Source organism: Pygocentrus nattereri, chromosome 18 (assembly GCF_015220715.1).
Source record: "Pygocentrus nattereri isolate fPygNat1 chromosome 18, fPygNat1.pri, whole genome shotgun sequence".
NCBI lineage: Eukaryota > Metazoa > Chordata > Actinopteri > Characiformes > Serrasalmidae > Pygocentrus > Pygocentrus nattereri.
This window is the reverse complement of record NC_051228.1, coordinates 24,078,466-24,105,643: the sequence shown is the minus strand read 5'-3', so window position 1 is coordinate 24,105,643 and position 27,178 is coordinate 24,078,466. Positions and strand designations below refer to the sequence as shown.

The 27,178-nt window shown below is 38.9% G+C and overlaps 1 protein-coding gene across 3 annotated transcripts in view; it reads left to right on the top strand.

The window, feature by feature from the left end:
* The window catches only part of exd3 (exonuclease 3'-5' domain containing 3), a 66,651-nt gene that overhangs the window by 4,097 nt on the left and 35,376 nt on the right, over positions 1-27,178 (top strand). For 2 of the 3 annotated variants that reach the window (XM_017708199.2, XM_037547569.1), the window contains exons 3-17: positions 9,298-9,362; positions 11,400-11,747; positions 12,048-12,101; positions 12,210-12,349; positions 13,866-13,972; positions 14,514-14,587; positions 15,938-15,976; positions 16,623-16,789; positions 17,414-17,564; positions 18,548-18,746; positions 19,019-19,128; positions 20,507-20,684; positions 22,107-22,270; positions 24,164-24,370; positions 24,852-24,905. In XM_017708199.2, the coding sequence (XP_017563688.1) occupies positions 9,298-9,362; positions 11,400-11,747; positions 12,048-12,101; positions 12,210-12,349; positions 13,866-13,972; positions 14,514-14,587; positions 15,938-15,976; positions 16,623-16,789; positions 17,414-17,564; positions 18,548-18,746; positions 19,019-19,128; positions 20,507-20,684; positions 22,107-22,270; positions 24,164-24,370; positions 24,852-24,905 (2,057 nt within the window). The remainder of the gene's footprint in view (positions 1-9,297; positions 9,363-11,399; positions 11,748-12,047; positions 12,102-12,209; positions 12,350-13,865; positions 13,973-14,513; positions 14,588-15,937; positions 15,977-16,622; positions 16,790-17,413; positions 17,565-18,547; positions 18,747-19,018; positions 19,129-20,506; positions 20,685-22,106; positions 22,271-24,163; positions 24,371-24,851; positions 24,906-27,178) is intronic. The other variant, XM_017708200.2, reaches the window with a different exon arrangement.

The window sequence follows — 27,178 nt, the reverse complement described above, 5'->3', positions numbered from 1 at the left end:
ACAAGAAGGTCCGGCTCGATGTTCAGGTCTCAAGTGCAAATTCTATATTATACTGATGATGATATGATGACAGTAGTAGATGATTCACTTACATCCACCGAGGACATGTGTGCCAAGTTTTGACAGAATTGTAATTGAATTCTCATTCATGTGCTTGCAATCATAAGGTTTATCCACTCGGAAGGCGTTCAAAGCTCAACTGATTTTATGAAGTATTCTTTTGCAGGTTGCATGCAATTACACATTTCCAAATCCCCGAATTTTACATAGTGTAGCTTTAAATATTCAGGTCAAGTGAGACTGATGTCATGTTTACTGATTTTTTTCCTTCCTTTCTTTACCATTGCAGTGTTGTGTTTACGAGGGATCATCAGTTTTTTGTGATCGTTTTCAATTTCTTTACAGTCAGATTTTAACAATTTACAGCCAGGGTTATTAGTGTGGGCTAAATTAACATATAAAACTCACTAATACCAGCACTTTAACCATTAACTGGAGTTGCAACATAAAGAACATTATTTGCTGTTTAATGGGCCAAACTGGCCTTTTAAATTCTTAAACACAGAAGTTGTTTCCAGTTTAATTGCCTAATAAGAGGCGACTAGCTGTTTAACACAATGAGCCATACATAGTTAATGATACTATAACATTGTGCTACAGGTGTAGCAGCAGCATTCAAATACAGTGCAAGTGTGTCTCTTATTTGCCTCACAAATTTGCAGCATAGATAAGCCAAAAGCAAACAATTGGCAGATTACTGATCCTGCTTTGGCCGATCTGGTTCCAATTTTGCCCATTTTCTAATCATGCACCCCATTATGGAAAGATTGATGTGTGAACTATAGGGTGATGCCAATGTCTGATCTGTTTTCATGCAGATATTCTTAAAATGATAAATGTAGAAACTGAGATTAAATCCATCTGGATCAGCATTCATTGAAACATAATGGATAAATATATGAATACAGATGCAGAATTATCAGTCAAATCTACAGTACTTCAAGTCAAGACCAGCCTTCATTTTTGCTTTCAAGTCAAAACGGCCACTTCACATTATTCATTTTAGGGGGATATTGCTGAGAAGATTAAAAGTAAGGAGAAAGTCCAAGATAAATTGTGGCCGGGGGAGGGGAGAAAACACAGAAAAAAGAGGCTCCTAAGACCTGATAGACCACCAGAACCATCCTTATAAGATAAACAGCACTTCTCATCAAGCTGCTTCAGATCTGAAACAATCCACAGGTGTTTCTGTCCACCCTTCCACTGTGAGAAGACTCAGCATTATGAGTCTGAAAGGATGTGTAGCTGACAAGAAGCTCTTATTGAGAAAAAAAAGACAATATAAACAAAGAAGCTGCTGGTTTTCTCAGTACAATGGGCTGACCACCTCAGAGTCCAGACCCGAACATCACTGAATATATTTGGAGTTATTTGGATGGTGAGAAGCAGAAAATGCAGCCAACTTCTAAGACAGTGGTGTGGAAAAATATCCCTGCAGATTTCTTTGAAAAACTGAAAGCAGGTCTCCAGAATAGAAGCTGTAAGAAAGGTAAAGCGTGGACAAACTGAAATATTTGATATTACATTTAGTTGTTGACACTTCTGTGTAAACATCTGTTAAATATACATTTTCTGCTTATTTTCTGGCTCTGAAAAATGAATAATTTGTTCTTAATGGCCGTTTTACTTGGTGGCATCGATCCAGTGTCATTGCACATGCCAACAAAACACTACTGCTTTTGTTTCACTGAGGGACTATGAAGAAAAGCTTTTTGTTGTACTATTCACTTGATAAAATCAAATCACAGAGTTGATTTGGCTCGTTTTGACTCACTTATATTTCACTAATTTGTTTAACAACTTTGCCATATTTTTGGGCATTTAGCATCACCAGAAAATACGTTATACTGAAAGAGGTTTAGTCGAAGATTTATTTAGGTCATCGTATTGTTAGGGGTGGGAAACAATAGGCTTAGAGCATGATATGGACTACTTTAAGTGCATACCCATCCCCTCCAATAACTCTCCCTCTTCCCATTAACTAGCCACATAGCCCACATTCCACTGTCTCCTTCCGTCCGGCTTTCCCCACTGCGAGTGTATGTGTGGAGAGGAATGGGGCAGCAATGAGGACAAAGGGAGGAGAATGTTAAGTGCATATTGCTTGACTGTCTAACTCATCACATTGGTGGCCATGGGAGTTTAGCTAATGGGAGAAGACTTTTTCCCATTAGCTACTCTCCCAGTCTTTTGAGTCTTTTAAGTGATAGTTTAGCTATGAACGTTTTTATATGTAACAGTGCATCATACTGTGTCTGTAAACCTATTTGAGATTACTTAAGGGCTTGGCGCTGTTTGAGGGGAGTTCGTAAGGCATGCAGTTTGGGCCATGCTAATTGGTGTCATATAAGCTTCCATTACTTATTAAATACATAAGCCTTCAAAACAAAACTAAGGAAGCAAACAGTCAGGCTGATGCACTGCATTTGGACTAAGGAAAATTGTGTAAATCTGATTAGTCACTGAGCTGTCTCTAAGTTAGCTAGTTGTGCCTCTGCTGGTCTGAAGAAGGTTTTTTAACAGCTTGTTTTGAGAAAAGGCAGCTATTGCAGCATGTTTTGCTCTGGGCTGTGTGTAACAACACACAGTGCTGCATTTGTCTCGACTCCTCTCGACTTGTCACGCATGTTTGAACGTCACAGTCTGATTTGTGAGATTATTTTGTTTGTGTAAGCTTTCTGTAGTGACATGCATAGCTGTGAGTGTGAACATTTAGTCATACAGGACAATGTGCGATTTCGCAACTCAGTATTTACCCTGCCTTTACTCTGTTAGTGGGTATACCCAGCTTCTCAAAATGCGTTTAATACGTGAATGTTTTTTTTCCATTCTGTTTTGTAATAATGTAAAAATAAAGTTGTTGAGATCTTTTTTTAATTAGGTAAAATTGCTTAATTGACTGAATAAAGGCATAGCCCATACGTTGTATCCCCACTAGTTGTGAGATCATCTCAAACCTCCCAGGTGTTTAAACCACCTATGGCCTAAAGTATTTTGATGTGTATGTGCAACAGTAGTTGTAAAAATATTTTATGAAACTAAACATTAAGCAGTAATATGCACTAATGTGCTGGCACATTAAAATATGATAATGTTTAGCAATAATATAATGTGTTGGGACAGCATACTACAATGTGTTGACACAGTAGTCTGCAGTAATGCACAGTAAAATGCCATAATCTGCAGTAATTTGTAGTAATGTGCAGTAATGTGTTGCCATGGTAAAATCTGCAGTCAGGTGTAGTAATTTACACAAATCTGTTGGCACAGTAATATGCACTAAGGTGGTGGTGCAGTGTGTGCATCGATCTGTTGGCACAGTAACGTACAGTAAAGTGTTAGCTCAGTAAGATACAGAAATGTATTGGTAGTGATTAAAATTTAGTAATATTCTGTACTACTCAGTAACATGTTGGCGCTGCAGGGAACAGTAACATGTTGGCGCTGCAGGGAGCAGTAACATGCCGCTGTAGTAAGCAGTATTATGCAGTAATGAGCAGTATTGCACAGTAGTGAGCAGTAACATGTCAGCACTGTACTGAGCAGTATTATGCAGTGTAGTGAGCAGTATTGTGCAGTAATATGCAGTGTAGTGAGCAGTATTGTGCAGTGTAGTGAGCAGAATTGTGCGGTGTAGTGAGCAGTATTGTGCAGTAATATGCAGTGTAGTGAGCAGTATTGTGCAGTAATATGCAGTGTAGTGAGCAGTAATATGCAGTGTAGTGAGCAGTATTGTGCAGTAATATGCAGTGTAGTGAGCAGTATTGTGCAGTGTAGTGAGCAGTATTGTGCAGTGTAGTGAGCAGTATTGTGCAGTGTAGTGAGCAGTATTGTGCAGTATTGTGCAGTGTAGTGAGCAGTATTGTGCAGTAATATGCAGTGTAGTGAGCAGTATTGTGCAGTAATATGCAGTGTAGTGAGCAGTATTGTGCAGTGTAGTGAGCAGTAATGTGCAGTAATATGCAGTGTAGTGAGCAGTATTGTGCAGTGTAGTGAGCAGTAATGTGCAGTAATATGTAGTGTAGTGAGCAGTATTGTGCAGTGTAGTGAGCAGTATTGTGCAGTAATATGCAGTGTAGTGAGCAGTATTATGCAGTTTAGTGAGCACTATTGTGCAGTAATATGCAGTGTAGTGAGCAGTATTGTGCAGTAATATGCAGTGTAGTGAGCAGTATTGTGCAGTGTAGTGAGCAGTATTGTGCAGTAATATGCAGTGTAGTGAGCAGTATTGTGCAGTGTAGTGAGCACTATTGTGCAGTAATATGCAGTGTAGTGAGCAGTATTGTGCAGTAATATGCAGTGTAGTGAGCAGTATTGTGCAGTGTAGTGAGCAGTATTGTGCAGTGTAGTGAGCAGTATTGTGCAGTGTAGTGAGCAGTATTGTGCAGTAATATGCAGTGTAGTGAGCAGTATTATGCAGTGTAGTGAGCAGTTTGTGCAGTAATATGTAGTGTAGTGAGCAGTATTATGCAGTGTAGTGAGCAGTAATATGCAGGATAGTGAGCAGTAACATGTTGGCGCTGTAGTGAGCAGTCGCATGTCGCTGTAGTGAGCAGTATTACACAGTAGTGAGCAGTAATATGTTGGCGCTGTAGTGAGCAGTAATATGTTGGCGCTGTAGTGAGCAGTAATATGTTGGCGCTGTAGTGAGCAGTAATGCAGTGTAGTGAGCAGTATTATGCAGTGTAGTGAGCAGTATTATGCAGTGTGGTGAGCAGTAATATGCAGTGTAGTGAGCAGTATTATGCAGTGTAGTGAGCAGTATTATGCAGTGTAGTGAGCAGTAATATGCAGTGTAGTGAGCAGTAATATGCAGTGTAGTGAGCAGTATTATGCAGTGTAGTGAGCAGTAATATGCAGTGTAGTGAGCAGTAATATGCAGTGTGGTGAGCAGTAATATGCAGTGTGGTGAGCAGTAATATGCAGTGTAGTGAGCAGTATTATGCAGTTTAGTGAGCACTATTGTGCAGTAATATGCAGTGTAGTGAGCAGTATTGTGCAGTAATATGCAGTGTAGTGAGCAGTATTGTGCAGTGTAGTGAGCAGTATTGTGCAGTATTATGCAGTGTAGTGAGCAGTAATATGCAGTGTAGTGAGCAGTAATATGCAGTGTAGTGAGCAGTAATATGCAGTGTAGTGAGCAGTATTGTGCAGTGTAGTGTGCAGTGTAGTGAGCAGTATTGTGCAGTGTAGTGAGCAGTATTGTGCAGTGTAGTGAGCAGTATTGTGCAGTGTAGTGAGCAGTATTGTGCAGTGTAGTGAGCAGTATTGTGCAGTAATATGCAGTGTAGTGAGCAGTATTATGCAGTGTAGTGAGCAGTTTGTGCAGTAATATGTAGTGTAGTGAGCAGTATTATGCAGTGTAGTGAGCAGTAATATGCAGGATAGTGAGCAGTAACATGTTGGCGCTGTAGTGAGCAGTCGCATGTCGCTGTAGTGAGCAGTATTACACAGTAGTGAGCAGTAATATGTTGGCGCTGTAGTGAGCAGTAATATGTTGGCGCTGTAGTGAGCAGTAATGCAGTGTAGTGAGCAGTATTATGCAGTGTAGTGAGCAGTATTATGCAGTGTGGTGAGCAGTAATATGCAGTGTAGTGAGCAGTAATATGCGGTGTAGTGAGCAGTAATATGCAGTGTAGTGAGCAGTATTATGCAGTGTAGTGAGCAGTAATATGCAGTGTAGTGAGCAGTAATATGCAGTGTAGTGAGCAGTATTATGCAGTGTAGTGAGCAGTAATATGCAGTGTAGTGAGCAGTAATATGCAGTGTGGTGAGCAGTAATATGCAGTGTGGTGAGCAGTAATATGCAGTGTAGTGAGCAGTAATATGCAGTGTAGTGAGGAGTAATATGCAGTGTTGTGAGCAGTAATATGCAGTGTGGTGAGCAGTAATATGCAGTGTGGTGAGCAGTAATATGCAGTGTGGTGAGCAGTAATATGCAGTGCGGTGAGCAGTAATATGCAGTGTAGTGAGCAGTAATATGCAGTGTGGTGAGCAGTAATATGCAGTGTAGTGAGCAGTATTATGCAGTGTGGTGAGCAGTATTATGCAGTGTGGTGAGCAGTAATATGCAGTGTAGTGAGCAGTAATATGCAGTGTAGTGAGCAGTAATATGCAGTGTAGTGAGCAGTATTATGCAGTGCGGTGAGCAGTAATATGCAGTGTAGTGAGCAGTATTATGCAGTGTGGTGAGCAGTAATATGCAGTGTAGTGAGCAGTAATATGCAGTGTAGTGAGCAGTATTATGCAGTGCGGTGAGCAGTAATATGCAGTGCGGTGAGCAGTAATATGCAGTGTAGTGAACAGTAATATGCTGTATAGATAGCAGTAATATGCAGTACTAAGCAGTATTATACTGTAATGTGTTGGCTCAGTAATTTGCAGTAAAATGCAATAACGTCTTGGCTCAGTAGTGTTCAGTAATGTGCTTTTGGCTCAGTAGCATGCAGTTTTCTGGAATGATTTGTGCAGAGTAACAAGCGGTTCTGCAGCGTGACTGGCCACAGGGCTGAAGTGCGGACAGAGAAAAGCCCTTTGCTCCGTTTTCCCAGGCTGCCGCTCAGGAAAGGCTGGATTTTTTACACCGTAACCACCGTGTTGCCCTTTCCGGGGGAAATCCGAGACAAATACAGACAGGGGGAACCGGCCCTGGGAAGAAAAGAAAGAGAGAGAGAGAGGGAGGGAGAGAGAGATGAGGTGTTGGCCACACAGCATGAGCAGACCAGTTGCTTTCAGTTCAGCTCAAAGGAACATATACTTCCCCTCCGTTCCTCCATTGTTAACCGCCTTTTTTGAACCCCCCCCCTTCCTCCTTGAGAAAATGTCTCATCTTCTCGCAGCATTGTGGGTGAAATCGTTCCCAAAAACACAAAGGCCCAGCACCTCTTCAGCAACAATAGCCCACCCCCCCTCCCTCGTACGCATATTAAATGGTAATTTTGTGACCCTCTTTTGCTCACTTCAGATGCAGTGTGAAGTTTCCATGTGTAATAAAGATTTGTGGGGCGGGGGGGCGAAAACTGCAAGTGTCTTGTTGAAGAATATCCTGTAGTTTAATAGAGAAATAAGGTGGTGCTTAAGCTACACTTTTCCTAAAGTCAGAAGGAGAAAATTGTGCCTATAAAATGAATAGATTGTTACAAAATCTGATTCACTCAGCTGTGTTTCCTGTTGTAAAATAGTTGATATAGCCAGTTAACAAACTACATTGCAGAGCAGAACAGTTGTTTCTGAACCGCAATGGCACTTCGTGTCCACTTATTTATCTCTGCTGCTGTACTGAATCAGTGCCCCCACTATATCACCCCTACACATGTCACTTTATACATGTCACTTTATATTTTACCAGTATTAAGATGTACACCTTCTACCTTGTACTCATGCTGCTGTGGATCATGCTGCTGTTATTTGCACCCCTTTATTTGCACCTTCTATTTATCGTTTATGTTACTTTGGGAGTTAACTGGACCGTGAGTACAATGTTTCGTTCCACTTCATGTACCACATGTGATGCGAATGACAATAAAGCCTTATCTTATCTTGTCTTATCTTATCTTATTTATTATTTAAAAAATGCAATAATTGGGCCATTGAAGAATTACAAAATGTAATTGTGATTAATTTGCCACAATCTTTTCAATATAAAAAAGTGGTGCATTTTGTATAGCTGTATGAGTGGACAAAATAGGCTACATCAGAATATATTTCTTGTTTTCAAACATTCACATTTACTTTCATGATGCATCATCCTAAACATCCTGAACAATTTTCATTTCTCACACCAGCATCCTGTGAGAGCAACAGTGGCTGCATGCTCCAAACAATGAGTGTATATAATCTATTGTCAATGTAGATGCTGCCTCTTGGTCTCATACATGCTACATATTCTTTCCTGTGAGCACTGTCCAGCATGGTAAATGCTAATGTTACTGGTACTATTGATAGTACTTTTAAATATTCTTCTGTTCAAACTTATTAGATGTGAGAAAAAATAAATATTGACATTGTGTGTCATGAAAGTTTCTTGATTTATTGTGATATATCTCCGTATCTCCTGTCTCTATGAGATGAGCATATTGAAAATGTGCTTTTTGTAGAGTGCAGTTTGTATTTTTTGTTTTATTAAATGTAAGTGCTCTTTTCATCAAAGCACACCAAATCCCTTCCCTCAACAGCTGTTGGTTCCTTATGAGTAAAACACGAGCAGGTTGAGTTGTGAAGAGGGAAAGTGTATGCAGAGCTGTAGGCCAAATTTGTGACCCAACGCTGCCTAATATTGTTTTTACACTTACATTTTTTAAAAAAACATTAGTGCTTTATATTGCATGCTCGGTGTGTCTTCATGTTGAATCTCAGAGTGTGACTATGAGCCTGACACATTTACTGCCTGATTTTTCACCACTCATTTACAAGTTCGTCTAGAATAAGAGATCATGGTGAGCAGGATGGATGTGTCAGTTATACGTGTATATCATTGTTACATTACAGGATTCTAAGTTAAATGGAAAAAAGCAGATAATTTTGCATGATGTCACTATTCACATCATGTTTGTGCAGCTTAAAAGTTCAGCTCCCTGGGCTTAAAACAACTTGATGTGTACTTGGAAAGGACTACAAGTGCAGAATCAGAGCCTCACTGCACAAGTAAATTACATCAACTCTGACATCAATATTTAGTACTATTAATAATTATTGTGTTGTACTTTTATCTTATATCATGCGTCACAGCACCCCTTAACCATAGTAAAATCACTGTAATGCACAGCCCTTTGTGGCTAATTGCAGCAGTTCCCAACCAGGTCATGACTATCCACATTTTTTTGCTCCAGCCCAACATAGATATGAAGGAAAAGTATGGTTCATCTGAGGGGCACGGAGAAGCACTTTTGAAAACTTTGGCTTATTGCTTCATTTTAAACCACACTGTTAGTAAAAAGAAGTCATGTTTTGAAGCCATTCATTTAGAAAAATGTATTTATGTATTTTGTAGGACCGCACCATATTTGGTAGTTCAGTATGACATACATTACAGTGTGCATGCAGCTCCTCTCACTTCTATACTGTTGAACAATAAACAGGAAAAGTATGAATAGGAAGGAAAAGTGTAATGATAATTAAGAGCGGAAAGAATGCAGGAAAGGGCTTAAGGACGCTGACGGATGTCTGTGTGTTTGGTGACAGGTGGGGGGTGAGAGGACAGTGTGTATGACTCTATATTGTATGTGTGTGTATCTCCAGGTGTTGACCCGGCAGTCCTGCAAGGGCAGCTTTTTGACCTGTGGAGCAGGAAGGAGCTGGAGGTGGTAAGACACTGCTGTAACTCCATTCTCCCTCAAGAGCAGCTCACAGAACATGACAAAAAGAGTGCTGTCTGAGAGCATATTTCATAGACTACCTGTTGTGGGAACGAAGGAAAACGTAAAAAGTGCTGTGTTTGGCGGTGTGACAAAATTTGAGTATTATTTATAAACCTTTCTGAGTGTATCTCGGGGTATCTCAGAGCACTGAAAACTGAAAACAGATTTAGACCAAATATTGTGACGTTGTACACAACCACCAGTGTACAGTAACTGCATAACCTGCATAGCGACAAGTACATTTGGCGTCAGCCCATTAGGCCTGTGATGATTATAAAATTGCATTGACGATTCATTACTATAGAAATAATTGCAATTATGTTTCTGTTTTTAATTCTATATTTGTATTGAAATTTCCCTCGATAATATGTGAGCATTGTCAAGGTTTCAAAACAAGCCATTCCAAACAGTCCTCATATGGAAACCATGCTGCAAAAACCGGCTGTTTTGAATTTCCTTCTTTGATGTCACAAGAACCAACTCATTTACCTCTATTCAGCCTCCATCAGTTTAGCCCTGGCCCTTTATATTGAAGTGCTAAGGAATGTTTCAGCTCAGAGTGCTTTTTGAATGAGGCACAATACAGGACAGCCAATCAAAACAGGTCATTTACATGTAACAGTCTTAAAGACTATATATGGACGATAGAAGGACAAATGATTTGATTAAAGTGTAAAATGATTGATTATAACAAAGATGAATTCAAATACGTGAACAACTCACATTTTAAAACAATCTCTGCTCCAACAGCTTAGTTTTCCGTGGTGCTGTTTTTTTTTTCCTTTGTGGTGTTCGTGTGGGTAACTGAAGGCCTGGAAAGATACATCTGATACATCTTTGAAGTCACTCCAAACATAGGCTGCATTTCTAGGCTGTATACAAAGGATCCTAGACTTTGGAGCAGCATTTGATGACGTAGCGGCCAAGAAATGCATCATACCTGGGATGCAGCCTAGATTACACTTTTCTTTAAGTTGGAAACGCTGGTGAAATTTATCCAATACCTAAATATCCTTTTCCCCCTTCAATCATGTATCAATCATGAATGCCTTATATCATATTTTTGCCTTATCGCCCATGCTTCAGCTTCGAAAGTTGGTGAAAAGGAGATTGTTAGGTGTTCTGAATGCCAATAACATTCCTGGTCTGCCCTCAAAGAGCAGGCTTATCTGATGTTAGTTCCCAGGAATGCAGGTGGGGCCTAGATGTGAGGGAGCCAAATACAGCGTAGGGGTGGAGGAACATCTGAATCTACATGAATGTACATGTTTAGAGATTTCTTCTGATGTAATTATGGGATGGTGTAGTTATCTATTCAAAACTCACTGAATTCTCACTGTGCTGGTGATATTCTTATCAGTGGCTAAAGGATCTAAAGTATCTATTTAAGCCTTTCCCCCCCATTACCTCAGTTTCAGCTTTATAGAGTTGCAGCATGGGGGTGAATAGTATGAGAGGGGAATTCGACTAAGAAAAGTTTTTCTAGAAAGAAACGTCTAGTATCACACCGCTCTTCATGATGTTGTTTACATCTTAATAGTTAATACAGAAAAAAACAACAAAAAAATGTTGGAATCGCCTTTTAAAGAGAGAAGTCATCCAAAATTTTTATAAAATCAAATCGTTAATTTAAGCGGTAACACTTTATTTGAAGGCTACCTACATAAGGGCTTTATGACGCATTCATAAGCACTGAATAATGTGTTTATGAAGCATTACTTGAACATTTATTAAGTGCTTATGTCGGTTCTCGCAACCTGACATAAGATGTTTTATGAAATAAATGACATTGTACTGACATAATAAGAATAAACGTTGAACATATTTACAGCACTAAACATAAAGTCATAAAAAATGCGTCATAAAGTCCTTATGTAGGTAGCCTTCAAATAAAGTCTTACCCTTTAAGCTGTACATGACTGTGGCCCTGCAGCACTATGAATGAGAGCCCTACTTAAACACATCACTCTTTTCTCCTTTTAGCTGAGACTGCAGGCTGTGTCTGGATTCTCTCAGCTGCTGGACCCCTTAGTTGGGCTGCTGACCATGCTGGAGAACTGCCCAGGCATCCAGAAGGGCAAGTCCTCCACCTTGGGCCAGTTCATCCTCACAGAGTTTGTGCGCTGGAGGCGTAGCCACCCCCAGGTGACTCTGAAGGAGCTAACAGATGAGGAGAAGCAGAGGCTGCAGCTTAGCGCACTGAGCCTCATTATAGCCTCCCAGCCCGGCTACATGGACCCCCTGTTGGACATCTATGAGCTGGGCACCCTAGAGACCAGCCACCTGCTGGAGCATGTGACCTACCTTCAGAGCATTGGTGGTTATAGAGAGGTACATACCCACAGTTTATACATGAATTAATAGATTAGAAAAACCTGTAACTCCACTTCAGCTTTTAGTTATTAAAAGCCATTAAAATAAATTTTGTTAGTAAGTTTAAAACAGCTTGTTTTATTGTAGACTACTAAACACCATGAGCTGTGGCAAAAGATACAAAGGTGACCTTTGTCAGCTTTGACTTGTGTGAGCTAGACGTGGATTAAATTATCCCTACAAATTTTAACTGCGCACCAAAAGCATGTATTATATTTTCCCCTGACTGATACATTGCTCTATTTGTTTTCCTGGCAGGCAGCTTTATTAAGCATGAAAGTAGAACTTCAGAAAGAGCTTGACATGGAGCAGGTCAGTAAACCAATGAAAAAGACAATTATAACTGTTCTACTCCCAGTTCTGCACAATATTTTCCCTCCTTCATCATCATTCTCTCTCTTTTTCTTTATCCGCTTGCAGATATGTGTACCTCTCATTCTCCTGGATAAGCTGCCGCTAGCTGAGTCATATGTGCGTGATCACCCTGAGCTGCAGAAGCGGCTAGTCAGGCTGCTGGACTCATGGTGCATCCCTGACTTCAACCTGGAGGAACTGCGGAGGTGACACTTACTACATACCATTACAGTTTAAAAAAAAAAAAAAAAAAGTATCCATTTTTGGTGATGTTTAGTTTTCTGCCTAATTTGAGCTCAGCAGTTCTTTGTGTCTCATATTGTCACATTTTCATGATGATTGGACTAAAAGAAATGCTTCCAACTTGATTGTAATAAAATCTCTTTGCATTCAATTAAATTGAAAGTAAAGAACAGACTGTCCACTCCAGGAAACTTGCCGTTTTGGAGATTTTTTTGGACAGCAATGATGTCACAGTGAGTCATTGTTTTCAGTAATATAAAATCAGTTTTGTTGCACTTATACAAACTGTGTAATGATGCTGGTACTGTGCAACTTCAGAGCTTTAGTAGTTAGTAAGAAGCTGTCAAAAAAATCATACTTATGTCTTGTGACTTACATATGAACGATGCATGCTGTATGTATCCTGCCAGACATTATGACCACTTGCAAGTAGTGAATAATATTACAGCTCATTCACCAATATCTTCCTACATATTTTGAAAGTGTTCTTTAGAAAAGCCCTAAGAAAACACATTCATGATGTACTTAAATCGCAGAATCGTTCGCACCTTTGTACTCTTGAGTGTGTGTAGATTCTGTTCTTACCTAAAAACAAATCACAGATAAGAAAACAATGGTGAATGTCAGAATCTTCGTGAAATCTGTGCAAGTTATTCTTCTTAAGAATAGTTGGTGAATCATTGTTGATCGTTGATTATCCTGTTACAGCAGTATATGTCTGGAACATATTAGGCGGTAAGCAAACAGTCTCTCATAGTCAGTGTGTTGGATGTGGGAGAAGTGGGCAGACATGAAGACCTTACCAACTTTTCACAAGAGCAAATTGTTATGGTCAGATGGCTAGGTCAAAGCGTCTCTGAAGCAGCAAGGCTTGTGGGGTGCTCCAGGTCAGCAGTGGGGATTACCTACTAAACACCAAACCCTGAACAGGCGACAGGGTATTGGGCACCCAAGACACATTGTGCCAAATACCACAGGATACTTTCAGAGGTCTTGTGGAGTGCATGCTTTGGTGAGTCAGTGATGTCTTGTTGGCAAACGGTAGTCCAACACCATCTTAGGCCGGTGGTCAAAATGTTTTGGCTGATCAGAGTACATCAGTGCTGGACAGCATGTTAGATGCAAATTGGAACTCAAATGAAGAAAGGAGACAACTGCAGTATACCATTGAGTTAAGATCCACAATGCTGTGTATTTGAAAAATGGTGTTCAAATCTGATCACAGTAAATATATCAAATTGCAGCTACATTATTTAAATTATAATCAAATAAAATGACAAAAATTACAAATTATATGTGAAAGGACCGATTTTAAATTTTTTAATATTAATGGATGTGAGCTTGTCCAGTTTGGCAGTTTTTGCCAGTGGTGTTTAATGATGACTGGTTTTGATTTAATACAATCTTTTAATGCATTTTGGTTTGCCACGCATTGTTTGTGAAGTAAATGTATATATATTTTGTTTTTTTTTTTCTCAGGCAGTATCCTCTTTTGTCCCTCTCCAAGCACCAGACAGACCAGATTCAGCCCAAGCTGCTTAGCAGACACGTCTTCCGGCTCATGGAGAAATTCAGCGTTGATCCAAGTGTGTTTGCGTATGAGTGTGTATGTGCGAGTAGCAGAAGCAGCTTGATTTTTCTCCTCTCTCTCAAAGATGAAAGCTTTAAATGCTGTTTATCTGATGTGCCAGTTCTGATGGTCTACCAAGTCTTGCGTGGTTGCTAGGAGTCTAAGGTTCTTAAGTTTCTCTGTATCTTTTAACAACTTAAAATGCCAGACTTATTACATACTATGGCTTATTATTCAGTAACTACAGGGGCTTCAGTGTAAACTAGTTGAGCTATTCTCAGGTTATAGAAGTGTGTAATAAAACTCTAGGCCTGTCGGCGGGCCCTGACCTTTTAAAGGCTTAGACAACTTCTGTTATTTTCCCTTGATTTTCTTTGTCCTTAAGCAAGTGGGTTGTATTATATCTAATCTCATGAGAAATATCTACTGAAAATTAATAAATTGTGTTTAATGACTGTTATAACTGCAAGTTAAATAAATGTAGGGTGTCTGACCTTTGTCCAATACTATATACACAATCTTGGAACCTCAGGTTTCATTTGTTTGGCTCGCTGCAGGCTTGTGTGTGAACTCGGTCCACAAGAGGAAGCAAGACTCACTGAAGTTTCTCATGTATAAGAGATTCCGAGAGGTAAGCAGAGAAGAGTGTCCTTTCATACTTAAAGGGTCGTTCTGGACAAAAATTAGAATGTAATATGTTATGTTATGTCGGATCCTGCAGTATATGGTAGAGTTTTGCACCCTTCAGCCTCATTGGTTTGACAAAATTCTCGACTTTGTTTCATTTTTGTATTTTTGTCCAACAATGTTCTCTTACTACATTACCCAGAATGCAATACCTAAATACATCTGTGGTGCTAGCTAGCATCAGTGATACAACTCTCAATTGGGCATTGAACTTCAGGAAAAAATGTAAGTTAAAGAATGCGTCATCTAGCAAAAAACATAAAAAATTAAAAAAAAAAAATCAAACAGCCCCCCCTGAAGTATCTACCACAAAGTACTTGTAGTCTTTCAGAGGTTATGTTCACCTTCAAGATACATCACCAGAAGGGGGTATTCTTAGTCTTTAAGAAACACTGTTTTAAGAGGCAAGTAGGCATGTTTACAAAAGCTGGTCATTGTGTCCCTTTTAATACTGTTTTGTTTGCAACATTGCTTGAATCATTGCAGCACATTTTGCTGAATCATAAATGAGTTTAATAGCAAATTAACACCGATGAATGCCTGTGGAGTGAGCAATAGGTTAATTCCTCTTAAAAAACAAGTTTTATTAGCTGATTACACTAATAAGTGCATGTGTATTAAGTTATCTGCTAATACACTTCAAGGTGGAAGCCTAAGTGCACATGACAGCATATTGTCACGATTGGCCCCTCCCAGTCCTGTCCATGTGCTTTTTGTTTACTTTTTCATCCACATGCTTCTTTGTTTGGGTTCCTTCCTATTTCAGCCCCTTGTTTCGTGACTCCGCCCCTGATTGTCAGCACCTGTTTTCCGTATGTCCCTCGTTATCCCTGTGTTTTATAAGCCCCGTGTTTGCTGGTCTTTGTGTTGTTTGATGTAAGGTTTGTGTTCAAAGTGTTTTGTTTATTTCTGGCCTGTTTGGAGTTCTGTGTTCATTATTGTCATGTCTGTACCTCCTGCTCTCTGTGTTGGCTCTCTGAACCTGGACTGTTCTGACCATGATTTTGGATTTGCACTTAATAAATCACGCTTGTCTCTGCACATGCGTCCACCTCATCATCGCTCCACGTTACACATATCACCAGTAGTCTGCATAATTAATTGCTTTTATATATATATATATATATATATATATATATATATGTGTATGTATGTATGTTAAAAGATTTCTTATTAATGCAAACATAAGAGTAATTTTTGATCTTTTGTGTGTAGACCTGTTTCTCTATTACATACCTTAACTTATTTATGCTATTTTTTTTGTATTAAGCACTGTTTACTGTCTTTGTTTCAGAAAAGCATGACTGAGGAGAACTGGAGGGACCATGTCCAGGTAGACTGTGCATGTGTGTATGCTGGGACCCGAACCATATGAAAATTTTGTTACCGATATTAATTTTCAGTGGGAAACCCTCAGGGCTTTTAGCCATCCAGAAAAGGCGTAATGATTTCATAGAAAAATATAAAAATTTTAAATCGGTAGTCTCATACTTTTTACTTTTTAACATTTTTGTATTGAAAGTCTGCAAACATTGTTACACTTCTGTTATATTGTTATATTTGTTGAAGGCAAATGGGTTAAATGATACTGCTATTGGAAAATTGTCCAATCAGAATTCTATCAGACTAACTCTTCCACTGGTTAGTATTTCAAGATTAGATTAACTGACAGGCAATCAGGCAATGACAGGAATTAACCAATCATGGGGGAGACAAGTTGTGTGTGATATATATATCTAACCAGATTTCAGTCAGTTGTTAGGAATGGAAAACAGCAGCAGCTGTGCCTGGAATTGTCAAGCGACTTACATGATACATTAAGTTGAACAAAGGGCTTTTTCCACCAATGCTGATAGACCTATAACACTGGTTTTATCAGCCAAAAGCTATATATTGAATAGGACTAGGTGTGTGTATGTGTTTCCTTGCCATTGCCTTTGTTTATTTGTTTGTCTGTGTGTTTGCATGGGCACTCTCAGGTCACAGTGGAGGGCAATGTAGAGCTCCAGGTTCTGTTGGTGGATCTTTTGGTTCATTATTCTGAGCTACAGGTGGCTGCCCAGTGGGCCAAGCACTACAATGTACCCAGAGACAGACTCCGGACTGGAGTTTGGGACACCATGCAGAGCCTCTCTTCCAAACAGTTGTGAGTGTCACACACACACCTCTCTCTCTCTCTCTCTCTCTCTCTCTCTCTCTCTCTCTCTCTCTCTCTCTCTGTGTGGAAATAGTGTATATGCACATTCACACCTATTGTTATTTTACACCAGACATGAATCATACATGCTGCGAAGGGTGTTTTCTGTCCCTATTTGTTTTTTCCAGTAATGGTAGTATAACCTGTAGATTCATTTAAACCTTATTCTACTTGCATCAATCCCATCAGTCTAATTTCTTGTAAAGTAATTTGCTCCCTTCTGTCAGCACAGCCCTAAACAATATGTCTGTTGCAGTAACTCCTAATCTGATAATGGTAAATTACCATTAATTGTGCAGCCCTGATACACATTTTATTGCTGTCCACAAAAAAGATATCTTTTTTTCTACATCATTTGAGCACATCAGCTGCCCTGTACATCATGTGAACATTTCATGATGAATGGACCAATAGAAATGCTCCAGAATTGCTTAGAATAAAATCTTTTTACACTGACTTACATTAAAAGTGAAGAATGTTTTTGCACTCTCATTTACTTCAACACATTTAAACACCACTTACGTTCATACACACATTGTTACACTACACACCTTCTTCTCTTGTCCCCTTCAGAGAAGTGAATGAATCGAGCTGTCCACTGGAGCCCTGGGACACCACTCAGTCTCACAAGCTGCAGTACTATCAGCTGTCTCTGGCCAGAGAGAACATCCACTTTCTGCAGACTTTAGACCAATTACAGCTGTGCAGAGAGACTGTGTTAAAGGTATAATCTTCAGCTGGAACAGGTTTCTGTTCTACTAACCTGGATTCTTTTCCTCTTGTGGCTGTATCTCTAACAGTTTGCTGTAGGTAATAGGCTGAAGCTGAAGTATGTGTACATAAAAATTCAGAAGAGTGGTAGGTTCACTGGTGTTTTTTGATAGCAAATAACAAGGCTATATTTGCATTGTATATCTCCCGTTTAATCACAGACCACTGCAAAGAAATATGAGTGAATTTCTCTACAGTGAACCATTTCACACCAAACCACTCTGAATGCATTTGTTTACTCATCAATTGAATTTTCCTTTATTCTTTTACAGGTTTGTGTGTTTTTATCCACCCATTTTGTTTGAGTATCTGTATCTTCATTTTTGCTCTTGAATGTTTAAAAATTACTGGGATTAAAGACTTTGGTTTTGCTGACCCCCACTGCAGATTATGGTTATTGCTGCAGTCAGAACAAAACCTCATATCTCGAAAATGGTAACTTTACAGGAGAAATAAAAAATATGCTTTAATGTAAGTCAATTGAACCACTTTGGGCTGTTCCTTTACATCCATTCATCATGAAATTTGGTTTTCATGGTCAACATGGGTTTTCAAATTATGTCAAAAACTGAAAAATGACAAAAATGGAGATACAGCGTTTTGTTCCGACAGCAGCGTTATGAAATTGCATCTTTTGTATTTAAAACTTAAGGAGCCAAAAGATATTCTGTGGTATTGTTCATGTTTAGGGTCAAATACATGATTAAATATATGGTTAGATTTCAATCAAAGAGGATCGCCCATTTATTGAAATATTTTTTTAAACATCATTTATTTTTAAAAATGAAAGAGCCCAATTATTTATTTCTGTGTCTTTGTTTATGTTTAAGGTTAGAATCGGAATTCTGCTTATGTTTCCTATCATGGTTTGCATAGGGTAATAGAGTTTAAGAAGAGAGTAAGGGAACCTAACAAAAATGCCCCTCTACTCCATAGCCAGGCTGTGTGGTGGGTGTGGATATGGAGTGGAGAGCAGGGTTTGGCACCGTGTCCACGCAGCGTGTTGCTCTGATCCAGTTGGCGGTAGAAGGGCAGGTGTTTTTGTTGGACCTGTGTGCTCACAGCCTCAGCCATCACAGTCTGACTGTGCAATTCATCCGAACGCTACTCACTGACAAGAACGTCCTCAAACTGGGTGAGTGATAGACCTACAGGCTCTGATATTACCCATAAAGGGAAGCTGCTCTTCTAGCGGTGGGTTTAGGTTTACATTTCAGTTCTTGGGAAAGTTAACATCTACACTGTCTCACGCTCTTTTATGGGAAAGTGTAGTCTTGATCGCTTCATTGTGATACAGTGTTTCTGCAACACAAGAAGTTCTGGGAGGACTAACATATGGTGGATATACTGCAGGTTGTGATCATTCTGGATGTTTCTTTTTCAGCGTTTTAATATGTGTGTTTGCAGGTTATGGGACGTCTGGGGATTTTAGGAGTCTGGTGGCCACATGGCCTGAGCTAAAGGAGGAGCCTCTGGCGGTTAAAGGCATGTTGGACCTGCTCCACGTCCATCAACAGGTAATTCATACTACTTTCTCAACCAGCCACACCTGCTTTTAAACACATGCTTTACCTAGAAGTTATAACAGTGAAAGCTAGCAGGAATTCATTAGCATGCTTCTTTCCATAATTATGGAGAACACTTTATTCCAAAAGGCTCACCTGGCTAATGAGTTCAAAGTAGTCAGAGTCAAACAGCATGGCTGTCTTGACATTAATGCTAAACCGATGTACTAGCTTTCATATTTTAGCAAAATTATCATAATTAAAAGAAGCACAGTTCTATGCAAAAATCAGAGATCTTCTTTTCTTTATTTCATTAAGTTATTCATGTTTTAGCATCAAGAAAAAAGCAGAAAACTCTTGAGAAAAGTCAGAAAAGTCTCAATAGCTAAATATATTAACAAAATATTACATTTGTCCATCATTTTGCCTTTATTATACTTTTCATTGTTTTCAGTAGACTTGCTTTCAGTTTTTCAAAGAAATCTGTAGAGATATTTTTCCACAACTCCAAGTTCAGTCTTAGAAATTGGTTGCATTAACATTAACATTGGTGAAGTTGAGGTCTGGAATCTGTGCCGGTCAGTCTGCTGTTATGATAACATAAGCAGCTTGACAGCTACACATTCTTTCAAACTCAAAGCACTGAATTGTCTTCTCACAGTGGAAGGATGGATAGAAACACCTGTGTATTTTTTTTAGATCTGAAGCAGCTTGATTTTCTCCTCTCTCTCAAAGATGAAAGCTTTGAGCACTTTTTATGTGATAGGGACAGTTTTTTGTGTTCTGGTAAGTCTTATGTGGTTGTTATAGTTCTATTTTATTCATTTTTAACTGTAAGGAAAATTCATTAACTATTTCCTAGTTTTGTAATCATTTCTTGAACTCCAATTCTGGAAACTCTTGCTTTCTAAACCTTTTCTCCTTTGACTTTCTACTTCCTTATGCAAGCGGATAATCTTGTATCTAGTCTCCTCAGAAATATCTCCTGATGAATGAATAACTTATTTTGCCTGGAAATCTAATACATGAAGGGTGCTCCCTGACTTTTGCACTGTACTATATACTTCCAACACATCTTGACCACATAAATAAACATCACATTTAACACCCAGCAATGACTGTCCTACATATTTTACTTAGGGTACAAGCAAACCACAGCAGCAAAATGTTAGCTAATATGTTATTAGCTAAGGTGTGCTAACTGACATCAGCTGCCTGTTATGAGACTTGCTTTCATGTTGTTTTACTGTAGAGCTTTCTTGAATTTCAGAGGGCAAACCCTCTAGTTTTTTTGTGACCTCCATGATCTGACCTGAACTTAGCTGACCAAACACTGTTACTCTCTTAACTTAGACCACATATGATCTTTGACCTCTCACCTCTTAATTAGCTGCAGCGGTGCTGGCGCGGAGGCAGCCGCTCTCGGTCAGTGGAGGTGAGCGAGGGCTCGCCGGAGAAAGGGTTGAGTCTGTTGGTGCAGCAAGTGCTGGGGAAACCGCTCGACAAGACAGAACAGTTGTCCAACTGGGAGCGGCGGCCGCTTCGCACCGGTCAGCTCCGCTATGCAGGTCAGACTCAATGTCTAGAAAATTCTGCCTGTCCTGTCACTTTGTTTGTGGTGCTGTATTGGTGTAAGAGTGAGAGTTTTTTCTTACAACAATAAACATATTGTTGCTGTTGTAACGCATCTGTGTGTCCAATTTTATGACAATACACTTTATCTTACTTTACACAGACACCATGTCCAGATTTTTAAAGCTTTCACCATGGAGAACCATGTTTTCCTGACCTATTTTCCTTTTAAATAAAAAATGTAGTTTGACCTTCTTTAATAAATACTGTTAAAGTTCTAAAGTGTACCTTTTACTACAGTCCGAATGGTCCATAAACAGAACTTAAGCTGCAGAAACAGCCCATTTTGAATTTATTGCATTTGTGATATCTTGAAATCCAGTTAATTTACATAGATCCATCTATTCAGGCTACAGTAGTTTAGCCCCACCTATTCATGCTATATAAGTTGTAAAACGCTTCTGTCTGAACTGTATTGTTAATTACAGACATTTTAAGAGTCTAGGTATCGCTTTAGCGCTTTTGGAAATGCTGACTGTGCAATAAGAGTTGTTGTTCAATCATACTTGTGGTTTAAATGAATTTCCTGGTTCAGTTGAGTTCATGTGTTGTGAATGAGTTTTTTTTAGACAAGGCATCAGTAGCTGCTACTCTGCTGAAGCCCATACTGACAGTCTCTCATTTCATATTCAGAATTCACCAGAAACCAACTGTTCAGTCCAATGAGAAGTTAAATCACTACAGCTAAGGAGCTTAATTATTCTAGTTGTTCTGATGATCATTGTCCTGAGGCATTAATCGACTTATAATTATGCGTCATTATAAGTTTGATAAATTAATGTAAGCTAGAAGTCGTACTTCACAGTATGGGTGCATTGATCATGAACTTTTATGTCTGATTTTTCATAATTTCTGCATAATTTAATACTTAAAATGTGAAAAAAAGCCATTCAGAGTGCTTTGATATGAAATACTCTGTTCTGGAGAAATGTACTGAGTCAGAATTGTTTATTTTTTTAATCCATTCATGGTGGAGAGGTAAATGGAGGGTGTAGTACAGCAAAATAGTCCCCAAAGAAAACTTATTTTTTCAGATTTAACACTATTTTACCATTATTGACATTACATGTAAAAACAGGTGTGTAGGTTCACTGATCATTTTGGACATTTGCTAGAATGACTGGATTGGATTTGCTTAACAAATAATGTGAAAAATAACATGCATTATAAGTTTAGTGCTTTTCTTATGACAGCAGCTGTAACATTTATATTGTTTTGTTTTATGCTTGTATTATGACTCAATGTCATTTTTTACCTGAAAATGTTGCTGCTCTCTTTCTCCTTTCTTTTCACTTTCTCTGATACTCTTGCCCTTTCTCTCTGCCCCCACCCCCCCTCTATTTTCTGTCTCTTTTCAGCTGCTGATGCGTACTGCCTGCTGGACGTCTACCTCACGCTGTCCAAGGACCCAAAGGCCTTTGGTCTGCCGGAGGATCTTTGTTCAATCTCCTCCAGCCAGCCAGCCAAGAGCGACCAGGAGAAGAAATTCAAAGACAAGAAAAAGCAGTCCACAAGCCCAAGGGTCAGTCAGTCAGCCAGCCAGCCACACCAGAACACACAGTGCACTTTACTGTAGCAGTTTACATGCTGGAAGTCTCAAAAATTGCCCTGCTGTCATGGTTACTGTAATAAAACAGCATACAAAAAGCAGCTGATTTGAGTGAGAAGGGTGTGATTTGGGCTGGGAAAATGGAGTTGCGTGTGGTTTGGGTGCAAGAAACTGAAAGTAACACTCTCTGAAGCAATATTGTTTACAGGATTCAAGTAACACAGCTTAGAAGGATACTAAATCAGAAGAAGTGTAGAAGGGGAGGTTCAGTCACATAATATTTCACTTTCATTAGATGACTAATTTAATTTCAGGCACCTAATACTGTAGTGGATCAGGTGCTTCACAGCTGGATCTCAAATTTCACTTCACTCTGTTCAGTGTTTTCTCTGCTTCAGCATACTTGATAATTCATTTATGATGCATGTTCGAGCAGGTGATTTGCTAGAAGGGTAAAATGCTTTCAACTGCATTAATTGTACAATATTAGAATCAATTATAACTATTAACCCTTTGATACACAAACTATGCAAACCCCTCCATGTGCAACATGGGTCAAAAATGACTCAAATTCATTTCCTGTGTTATTTCATGCATTTCTGAGTGCTTCTTTGCTATATCTTTTGAAATCAATTTATTTCCTCATTCAATATGCCATGGGTTCATTATATACCTTATTTCTGAACAAATCATTGTTTTCTTTTTTCTTTCTGATGTTTGTATTGCTACATTGAGCTTACACAATTGGGTAAAAAATACCCCATGCATGCCAACCAAACAATAATACATTTAGTATTTAAAAGTGTTTGTCACAGTCACAGATATTGAACTGTAGTGTAGCACTAGTGAACTCTACTGAACTGAGATATAGAACATAAAAAAGACTTTTGACCCATGTTGTGCAACAATTTTTGTCAAAAAAAAAATCTTTGTTTTCAAATGTAAAAATAAGTGCTATGAACGCTTGTTGTGTTGTTCTATGTTATGTGTTCTACTACTATGTAAATAGGACCTCCAGTTACATTTACGTATTTTATTCTGCGATTTAATAATAATAATATTGTTTCAAAATAATCAAACAAAATCAAGATCAGGGCCACAGACCTCTATGGTCTAGAGTCCTAGACAGCATAAATAGGTCGGTAATCCTCCTTTTCCTCTGTCTGTATCTGTGATGCTAGCCAGCTCAGGTGTATGTTAGGTGTAACAGAATTAAGCTGCTAGCATTTTAGTGCAAGCATATTAAGGTGTCAAATGACAACTGGCTGTCCTTAGCTGTGGCTGGATTTACATGTCTTGGAGAAGGCATGTGCTAGCTTTCACCCTTACAGCTTAGTCGCACTTGGGGAGACCTAGTGGGTGGGAATTGACCAAAAAAATGCAATCATGTTCCAGATACAAAGTGAGAAATATACTGTAGATCTGTACAAAGGACATAAACATTCCAGGAAGAATAAGTAGAACAGGTACATTCAAAGCAATCTACTAAGATCTACCCAATTAGGACATCTGTCATGTATTTTGGGGTGTGTTGTACAAAATGAACTAATATTCCTATGTTAATTGGCATATACAGAGTTTAGTTTCAATTCTGAATTTTTATTTTTTTACTTTTTTATTTCATTTATTTTTTTAGCCATTCGCCACTGTAGAGACATGTACAGAATAGTAGGTTTATAGGAATGTGATGATGAGCTTGTGTGGTATTGCCCACTGAACGAACCCCTGATATTGGGCCTAATTGTAATTAAATTTAATCATTGTGAAATCTGAGATTACACCCCTGTAATACACTAAACTCTTATAAAAGTCTTACCAAAGAGTTCTGAACTGTAAAAAGGCTGATTTTGGAGTTTGTCTCACCAGCAGGCTCGTCAGAGTTCGCATGGCCCTGCAGGTGATAATCAGGAGTGCGTGAAAGGCAATGGTGAACGGCAGGCTACCACTGTTGCGCCACACGAGCTCCGGGTGGTATGTGACAACATGCTACAGGGGCTGGGGAGGTTCCTGCGCTGCCTGGGTGTGGACGTACTGATTCTAGAAAACACTGATGACCACAAAGTAGCAGCGGAGGTAAGACACACACACACACACACACACACACACACACACACACACACACACACACACACACACACACACACACACACACACACATAGAGATGTGGTCCAAGATTAAAGAAAGCACACATACTATAATTACACATGTTGAAACATGTACACCGTGCAAGGTGTTTTTAGTGTACTGTGGCTGCAAGCTGAAAACTACACTCATGGAAAATGTATGTAGGAGAAGCAAAGACATGGACTGAGGCATGTAAATAAACCTTTCTCTTATCCAGACAATGTGGCTTTCTCACGCTTTCACACTCTCACGCTCAGCCCCCCCCCGTCTCTCTTTCTCTTCCTCTCTCTCTCTCTCTCTCTCTCTCTCTCTCTCTCTCTCTCTCTCTCTCTCTCTCTCTCTCTCTCTCTCTCTCTCTGTCTCTCTGTCTCTCTCTCTCTCTCTCTCTCTCTCTCTCTCTCTCTTTCTCTCTCTCTCTCTCATTAACAGTTAGCACGGACAGAAGGTCGTATTATCCTCACGTCTGGGCAGCCATACCAAAGTGTAAGTATGCATATGTGCACATGTTCTCTGTGTGGGTGTTTAGTTGTACATTTGACTGAATACATGTGCATTTTGTTTTTAAGGGGACTGAATGGTTCGGTCTGTCATTTATATTAAATACTCTACTGTGCAAAAGTCAAAGACCGCCCTTCATATCATTTCAAGTCAAAATGGCAATGGAAAGTACAATCATGTCATTCATTTTTCAGAAGTTCTGAGGGGATAGACGATAATCCACATACACAAGTAAAAATAAGTGTAAATCTCCAGAGCTGGAGATACACAGAAAATTTTACTTCTCACAACCAAGATCTATCCACATCAAAAATTGTCCTCATCAGATAAACAGCACTTGAAGTTTTCATCTTTGAGAGAGAGGAGAAAATCAAGCTACTTCACATCTGAAAAAAAAACACGTTATTCTTTCCATCCTTCCACTGTGAGAAGACAACTAGGCACTATGGGTCTGAAGGGATGTGTAGCTGTCAAGAAGTCATTACAGAGAAAAGGTAGAGAATTTGTAAATTAAGGAAAAAAGCTGCTTGCGTTCTCGGAACAGTAGACTGACCACCTCAGAGCCCAGACCTCATCACTGAATATGTTCCTGAAGGGTTATTTGGATGGTGAGAAGCAAAAAATTCAACCAACCTCTGAGACTGAACTTTGTAGGTGTGGAAAACATCCCTGCAGAATTCTTTAAAAACTGAAAGCAGGTCCACTGAAATGAAAGGAAGCTCTAATAAAGAGTGGACACAATAAATACTTTATGGCCATTTTGAAATTAAGTGAAGGGTGGCTAACTTCTGCACAGTACTGTGGTGGAAAGAACAGTTTTGTGAATGTGGTTAATTAACATCACCCATGTGTACATATACTTCATAAGAGAAGAAATGAAATGTGCTTAATGAATATGTATTTTAATGTAATTCTTTCTTAAGTAATTTTGGGCATTTTCCATTGGCTTATTCATCATGAAAGGTAACAACACGTTGTACATACAACACGTTGTATGTACAGATTATTTAACATGTTAAAGTCCTGTGTTTTGATAGTATCTGGGTTAGAGATGGCATCACTATATTGATGCAAATCAGTTTCTGGCCGATTTCAGCAGAAAATGCTGCACTGGATAACAGAGGGGAAAACAGAATGAATGTGATCCAGTCCTGTAACAATTCTCTCCTGAAATAGTTCTTGTTCACATTGTGGTTATTGTTACCTGTGCAACTTGAGAATAGTTTGAAAATGATCATTTTAGATGATCATCTTAAAGGGGAATTCCATAAATTTTTCAAAATGTGGATAATTCAGAGGTCGAGATGCTAACAAAGTCGTTCACTGTAGTTTGATATGAAATGGTTTAATAGAGAGAGACTTGCTAGCTCTGAATTTTTATTGTCGTAGTGTGTCTACAACACAAATATTTGCGTCTTATTTATTGTCCCAAACCACCACTGAACCTACATATGTCCTCAGAGTGTTGATGTAATGTTGATGATGGAAAAATTATGGGAAATCTGGAAAAAGAGAATTTTCTTTGGGAGCTGTTTTGCCTTACAGCACCCTACATATATCTTTCCAACATGAACGTATTTTCAAACTATGTTTTTGTCAAAACAAAAACTTGTGTTCATACTCATTTTGTGTAATAACTTTCTGTGAGGGAACTTTAAGAGGCTTTAAACTCTTCCTACGCTTGGTTCCTATCACCACCACTGTGAACAATTCTAACTCAGTAAGTTTCTCCAGAACAGAGCTTTTCATAAAAAAAACATTCAGAATGTTGTTTAAATATTTTCTATTTAATTTTGCTGGAATTTAGGGAAAACCAGTAGAAATTTCCTTTGGTTTAAAAGCATTCATTTTAATGTGTGGTAGGATTAAAAGATTTGTTTTATTGTACAGCGTATAGGCCAACACTTGTTGTCTTTTACATGTGTTATACACAAACAGGAGACCTAAAGAAAATTGGTAACACTTTATTTGGAGTGGTCCTTTGTAGATGATTAATAAACTTGTAACAGATTATCAGTAGCACATCAACAACACAAGTGAAGAAACAGTAGTGCAGCATTTGACTACATTGTAGTCAATATTTTGTAGATGTTCAGTTGATACATTACTTGCATTTAGTAGATGCAGTATTAATATGGTACTTCCCATTATGCAAAACCAAACCCTCACCCTGGACCTAATCATAACCTTAACCTCAACCTAAAACCTACTGCTAACCCTCATGTTTTTGACATGTTACTGAGAATTTGTTGAGTGTT